Source organism: Phragmites australis, chromosome 20 (assembly GCF_958298935.1).
Source record: "Phragmites australis chromosome 20, lpPhrAust1.1, whole genome shotgun sequence".
In the NCBI taxonomy this organism is placed as follows: Eukaryota; Viridiplantae; Streptophyta; class Magnoliopsida; order Poales; family Poaceae; genus Phragmites; species Phragmites australis.
This window is the reverse complement of record NC_084940.1, coordinates 19,408,909-19,416,412: the sequence shown is the minus strand read 5'-3', so window position 1 is coordinate 19,416,412 and position 7,504 is coordinate 19,408,909. Positions and strand designations below refer to the sequence as shown.

The following is a 7,504-nucleotide window of genomic DNA, read 5'->3' as shown; positions in this document are numbered from 1 at the left end:
GGTGGACCGAGGGGAGAGCTCAGAGAGCGGTCCACCGTGGACCGTGTCCGGTGGACCGGCTTGTGGGGCCCACATACCGGTGAGAGGGGGCGGGTGGCCTAAGGGGATAAGGCCGGCTGCCTTCGTGCGTGCGCGTGAGGGAGCACGAGCAGAGAGGGAGAGTGAGGGCGGCACCGGAGAGAGGGAGGTGGCATCGGAGAGAGGGCCGGGCGGCGGGAAGAGAGGCCGGCTGGGCTTCTCGGTCGAGTGGCGGGCGGCGACTGCCCGGAGGGAGAAGCAGTGGTGCCAGAGGGACGGCGCGCGTGGCGCGTCAGCGGAGGTTCAGTGGCGTGACGGGATGCGCGGTGCAGCTGTGCCGGAGTTTGCGCACGGCCGAGCGGAGCGGTGGCGAGACCGACGGAGCTCGGCCTGGTAGTGTGTGCCAGTGGCGTGGGCTGGCGATGCGGTAGCTTGGCGCACGCGGGAGGCGCGGGTCGGCACGGCAGGAGGCGGAACGGCGCACTGGGAGGGAGACGGCGCCGCGCGCGGCGGAAGGGAGTCCGGCTGGGTGAAGGCGCCGGCGGAGATGCAGGCCGGCGGAGGGAAGAATGCCGGGAGGCGGTGGCCGGAGGAACGACGCGGAGCAGCCGGAGGAGATGGAGAGATGGTGTGCGCGGCGACCTGGCGGCGGGCCAGCTGCGGGCGGCGATGGCACGACGCGGCGCGACCAAGAGTGCGGCGTGCACGGCGGCTGCGCTGGGCGGCGGCCGAGCAAGGGGAGGAGGGAGCTGGAGAGGGTGGCGTGCCTGGAAGAGAGGAGGTTGGCCGGGGCGGTGAAGCACTGGCGGACCAGTACACACGACGGCAACACGTGCGGTGACGCTGCGCGACCAGAGGGGCGGCGACGCTGCGCGGCAGATGTGGTCTCGGTCGGGCGGAGCTTGGCCCGGCCGCGCGGAAGGAGGAGCAGAGGGGGAGGCTCACCTAGGATGGCCGGTGATGCGGGTGGCGGCGCTGGCCGGCTGTGCTCAAGGAGGCCCATGGTGGCTCGGCGCGAGCCGTTCTGGCCGGGGGAGCCGGTAGTAGCGCACGGAGGCAGCGCGTGCGGCCGCGACGGCACGAATGCGGCGCACACATCAACAGCGGCCTGGACTGGGATGACGCACACGCGGGCGAGACGACAGCGTGGGGCAGCTCGGCGTATGCATGTCTGTGTGCTTGCTTGTGTGTATATATGAGAGTGGTGGTTGCCTGTGTATATGTATGCATGTGTGTGAGGAAGAGGAGGCTTGCAGGTGAAGCTTGAGAAGAGAAGAGGAATTGGCTTTTGGCTTGCTCGGTAGAGATCAGGGAGAAGGCCGGTATGGGAGCACGGCATGGGTGTTGGCCGATTGGTCGGTGATCACAGAGAGAGGACAGAGGGATGGGCTGAGAGAGAAGGAGAGATGAGAGAGAGACAACAGTGAGATGAGAGAAAGAGATATTTGTGTATTTGAATTGCATGGTGTTGTAATTGAAATGTGTGACAATTTGTATGTATATGAATTGTAATTGTATTTGCAAAGATTCAAACGAATGCATTCGAATATAAAATCGGTGATGATTCAAAAGAATGACTTGGAATGGAAATGGAATTTGGATAAATCAATGAATTCAGAAATTGAATTGGACTATAACTCGAATGATTTGAATTGTATTGGAATGCAATTCGATTAGGATTTAGATGAATATGGATTTGAGATAGGATTTGATACTAATTCAAATAGGAGTATTTGAATCTGAGTTTGGCATTAATTCAATAAGGGTATTTGAATTAGGAGAAAGGTTTGAACTGGAAACCTCGGTATTTGAGAGAGGCTTGAATTCAAAGGAATTGAATTCAATTTGTATTTGAGCTGATAAGAATAAATATTGAGATTCGAATTTGAGATACATTCAATTCGAGTCGAACAAAATTAAATGGGGATAACTCAATTGAATAATTGAATTATAGATTTGAGTTGGATTGGAAGATCGATCTTTACGAATTGATTTGGATTAGGAAATTACCGAGAAGAACTAGAATAGATTCGAACTGAGAAGCATACAACACTCGAATCGCCACACAAAGAACCATAAGAACAATAAACCAAAATGCATATGCTCAATTTATGCAATGATTAATTTAGAAATTAACTTAGTGATCTTTGGAATACTTAGCCAAAATAATATATTTGAATATATACATACAAGTATATATACATCAAATATATACTTCCTTGGTTTTATACTAGTTTAATAATTAGAAAAAGTTTTAATTTGGAGCGAATTTTGCTATATTTTTATATGCTAAAATTCAGGGTGTTACAGGTCCCCACAGAACCGGAGGGGTAGCTAATTAATTGGCCAGGCCATACCCATATAGGCCTCGTGGTTGTGCGGTTTAGCCGGGTTACATGCTTCAAGAACTGGTCCTTAGGATCACACACAAGAGCAACCACAAACCAACTATTTATTCCTGAACTAATCACCTTCTAATCGACAAATCGGAAAAAGCACACAAGGGAAACTACTAAGAACAGTACATCAAATAGTACTAAAACTAGGTTAAAACCCTATAAAAAGATTCTACATATCGCTATGAATATTTGAGCATGAAAATCGCCCAAATCGGAGCTCCGAGCAAAAAGTTATAAGCTTCTGAAGTTCTAGTATCTTTTCTGCAAGTTTTACTTAATTTCGTAGAATAAAAAGAATATATTTTATACTGAAAATCTTGATTATGACATCATTAAGCAATTACCGAATTATTTTTCTATTGGAAAACACATGGAATAGGTCCATGGACCCATAGACCATGCCCTAGAGGCCGGTCCATGTCCACGGTGGACCAATTACGAAAAGGATGAAGGGGTATACAATCCGGGCCATTAGATCAAGATCGGATGGCTGGGTTCAATGGGGGTCAGGCCGGTGGTGCTGGACATGGTCGGTGGCCAGCTGACGGTGGCGTACAGCCAGAACATCACCAGAGAAGCGCGAAGTCACGCATCCGGCCACGGATCGCGACAGGGGAAGCGCAAAATGAAGAGGAGGGCACGGGGAGTCTCACCACAGGCTTCTCGGTGGTGGAGAGGGGTAGTCGGCGGTCGGCGATGGAGAGGAGCGGCCGACGGTGTTCGAGCTCGGTGCGGGTGGCGTTCAGCGGTAGAGAGAGGCCGAGGAGCGGCGCAAACAAACCCACAGACACCTGTGCACACGGGAAGAGGGTCAGGATGGTCAAAGGGAGCTCGCCAGTGATGAAAATGAAGCGGCGGAGCTACTCACCGGTGTTGAAGAACAACAAGGCACCAAAGATGATTCCGAGCGAGAAATGAGGTGGGAGCGGGTGGGAAAAGTGTGGAAGCTTGCCAAGAAGGTGAGGGGCGACTTATATGCATGAGAGGGGAAGAGAATCGGCCGGGAATTGAGAAAATGGCCGGCAGCCTTAATGGCATTAAATGTGGTGGTTTTCGCATTTGAGAAGGTTAAATGAGCGGGAAACAGTCTGGGTTGAGGGATTACGGGGCGGGGATCGCGGTAGAGGCGCTTAATTGGAGAGAAACTGACCGGGGTGGCTCAGATTTGAAAGGGCGGGGGGGGAATTGGGGGCGGAACCCCCAGCAGGAGGATGGAGAAGCGGAGCCAGCTTGGGCGGCTCAGCGGCCGGGGCACGCGGCTCTGCTCCAGCCAAGGCCCACATTGCAGCAGAACAGAGGAGGGAGGGGGCGGCTTAGGCACGCCAGCAAGCCGGCTCGGGCACGGCCCATCGCGGCGGAGAAGAAGGGAGAGGGGGAGGGAGGAGGAAATGGGCCGGGGGAGGGATACGGCCTGGGAAGGCTTTTATAAATTGAAATTGATTTTTCTTTTTATATTTTGAACCAAATTCAAAAGAGGTTTAAACGAGCACCCTGTAACGAACTTTTGCAAATATTTTTCATGAATAAAACCCTATTGCTACTGCAGCATGAACGCAACAAACTTAAATATAACCAATGGAAAATTTAAATTTAGAAATTAATTTCCTTCTAAAATGAACAAACCTATAACTCCTATTTAAATTCTAGTAAAATTTTAAACTGTTGCAAAAATTGAAAATTTAGGGTGTTACAAACACACACCCCTTAGTTTGAATCTCACCCTCGAGATTCAGAAGGATCAAAGAAGAGGTGGGGAAACTCTGCCTTCAGGTCATCTTTTCTTTCCCAAGTTCCTTCCTCTTCTAAGTGATGTCTCCACTGCATTTTGCACATATGGACTCGCCTATTTCGGGTAACCCGTTCTAACATCTCAAGAATCTTGATTGGATATTCCAAGTAGGAGAGATCTTCTTGCACATTCAGTACTTCTACTGATAGCTGCTCTTGGGGAACTGTCAGACACTTTTTCAACTACGACACATGGAAAACATCGTGCACTCCAGAGAGTTGAGGTGGCAATTCAAGCTGGTAAGCTACTTCTCTTCGTCTTCCCAAGATCTGGTGCGGACCAATAAACCGAGGTGAATGCTTGCCTTTGACCTTGAATCTACATAGACCTCTTATCGGTGACACCTTGAGATACACAAAGTCTCCTACTTTGAAAGACAGTTCTCGATGTCGATTAGCTGCATAGTTCTTTTGTCTAGATTGAGCAGTTTTTAGATTATCTCTGATCTCCTGTACTTATCTTTCTGCTTCTCTCATAACTTTAGGACCAAAAACTTGGCTTTCCCCAGTCTGGTTCTAGAACAACGGGGTTCTACACTTCCTTCCATATAAGGCTTCAAAAGGAGACATCTTGAGGCTAGCTTGATAATTGTTGTTGTACGAGAACTCCGCATACGGCAGATTGTTGTCCCAACTGTTACCATTCTTTAAAGCACATGCCCTCAACATGTCTTGAAGGATTTGATTCACTCTTTCTGTCTGTCCGTCAATTTGCGGATGATATGGTGAGCTAAAATTCAACCTTGTATCCATAGATTCATGCAAGCATTACCAGAACCATGAAGTAAACTGACTGCCATGATCAGATACGTTGATCTTGGGTACTCCATGTAGACAGTTTTGGACATATATAACTCAAGTAGTTTTGGACCTTGATCGGTTTCTTTGACTGGAATGAAATTGGCTACTTTTATCAACCATCGACTATGGTCCATATAGAATCATATCGTGAGTGTGTTCACGGTAGACCCGCTATGAAATTCATGCTAATTTATTCCCACTTCCATTCAGGTACCCTCGATGGTTGTAGCAGTCCTGCTGGTCTTTGATGCTCAGCTTTTGACTCACTGACAAATATAACACAAAGCAACGTATTCTCCTATTGCATGTTTTATTCTGTACCACAAATACTGATCTTTAAGATCTTGGTACATCTTGGTACTTTCTGGGTGAACGAAATATGTTGAATCATGAGCTTCCCTTAGAATTGTATCCTGAATATCCTTCACGTCCGGAACACATATCATGTGCTTATAGCACACTGTACCTTGCTTGTGTTCTGTGAAATCTATGGCTTTGCCAACTTGGATGAGCTGCTTGATTTCCAAAATCTTTTCATCCTCAAGCGGACCCTTCCTTATATCTGGTTCCAGTGTTGAGTCTATTTCCATTGCAACTATCTCGGTGTTACACACAATTCCAAAATTCAACTTCTCAAATTCCTTGCATAGCTCGGGACTCATCTCTTGCAGAGTTATAGCATTGACCTGAGTCTTTCTGCGTAGGGCATTGGCTACTACATTTGCCTTTCATGGGTGATAGTTGATTCCCAAATTGTAATCTTTGATGAGCTCTAACCATCTGCGTTGTCTGAGGTTAAGATCTAGTTGAGTGAAGATATATTTCAAGCTCTTATGATCTGAGTAGATTTCACACCTTTAACCTATCAGATAATGTCTTCAGATCTTGAGTGCATGAACTACTACGGCTAGCTCTAAGTCATATGTCAGGTAGTTCTCTTCATGTTTCCTTAACTTCCTGGAAGCATATGCTACCACATGACCCTCTTGCATGAGCACACAACCCAAACCTTGACGAGATGCATCACAATACACTAAAAATGGCTTTTGGGTGTCAGGCATGATCAATACTGGAGCTGGGGTTAACCTTTTCTTCAACTCATTGAAACTAGCTTCTCGAGCAGCTGTCCACTTGAACACTACTCATTTCTCTAGTAATTTTGTCATTGGCTTAGTTATCTTGGAAAAACCTTCTATGAACCGGTGGTAATAACCCACTAAACCCAAGAAACTGCAGATCTCTGAAACATTCTATGGTGGTTTCCAGTTCAGAACATCCCTAACTTTGGATGGGTCCACAAATACACCTCCTGATGATATAATGTGACCAAGGAAGGGAACTTTCTTCAACCAGAACTCACACTTTCTCAATTTAGCATACAGCTGGTTCTCTCTGAGCTTTTGCAGTACCATCCTTAGGTGTTCCTCATGCTCTTCCTCATTCTTGGAGTAAACCAGGATGTCATTAATAAATACCACGACGAACTTGTCCAAATACTCCATGAAGACCATGTTTGTTAGATACATGAAGTAAGCTGGAGCATTGGTCAACCCATACATTATTGTATACTCGTATAGACCATACCGAGTAACAAATGTTGTCTTTGGAATATCCAAGGCATGGATCTTCAGTTGATGATACCCAGACCAAAGATCAATCTTAGGGAACACACATACTCATTTTAATTGGTCAAACAAATCTTCAATGCGGGGTAGAGGGTACTTGTTCTTGATTGTTACTTCATTCAGGGCTCAATAATCTATACATATCCTTTGGCTTTCATCCTTCTTCGGTATGAAGATACCTGGGGCTACCAGGGTGAAGAACTGGAGCAGATAAACCCTTTGTCTAGTAGCTCTTGGATTTGCTCCTTGATCTCAACCAACTGATTAGCATCCATTCTATATGGTCTCTTATATATAGGAGCCGTTCTAGGTACTATCTCAATGACAAACTCAATTTCGCGACCAGGTGGCATACCTGGCAAATCCTCTTGAAAGACATCTGGAAATTCACTGACCACTCTGCTATCTTCTACTACATTGGCCTTGTTGAGACTGGCGTTGATAGCTGACTCCGTTGTGGCTTGGAATTCCACCTTAGTACCATCTGTGTTTGTCAACTTTACTGACTTTGTAACACATCCATTGATTCCATTGTACTTGGTCAATCAGCCCATTCCCAGTATGATATCAATTCCCTTGGAATCCAGAATGATGAGGTTGGCAAGAAAGTCTACCCCCTTATGCATATACTTATTTTAGGGCATACATGCCTTAATTCCATTTCTCCTCCAGGAGAACTAACTAGCACCCGATTTCTCATTAATGCTCTTGGCAATTTATAAGTATTCAAAACTGAGATGATATGAAAGAATGCGTAGCACCATAATCAAACAAAACTGTAGCAGGGTGAGAGTTTGTAGAAAACATATCCAACACTACATCAGGAACATCTTGGGCTTCTTCCACTGCAACATGATTGACTCGACCATGCAT

General features: G+C 46.9%; 1 protein-coding gene across 1 annotated transcript; it reads right to left on the bottom strand.

Annotated features, from left to right (window-relative positions):
• Window positions 1-310: 310 nt before the first annotated feature.
• On the bottom strand, window positions 311-1,021 carry LOC133901516 (uncharacterized). Its single transcript, XM_062342865.1, has one exon. The coding sequence runs from the start codon at window positions 1,019-1,021 to the stop codon at window positions 311-313; it is 711 nt and encodes a 236-aa protein (XP_062198849.1).
• Between the last annotated feature and the right edge of the window lie 6,483 nt (window positions 1,022-7,504).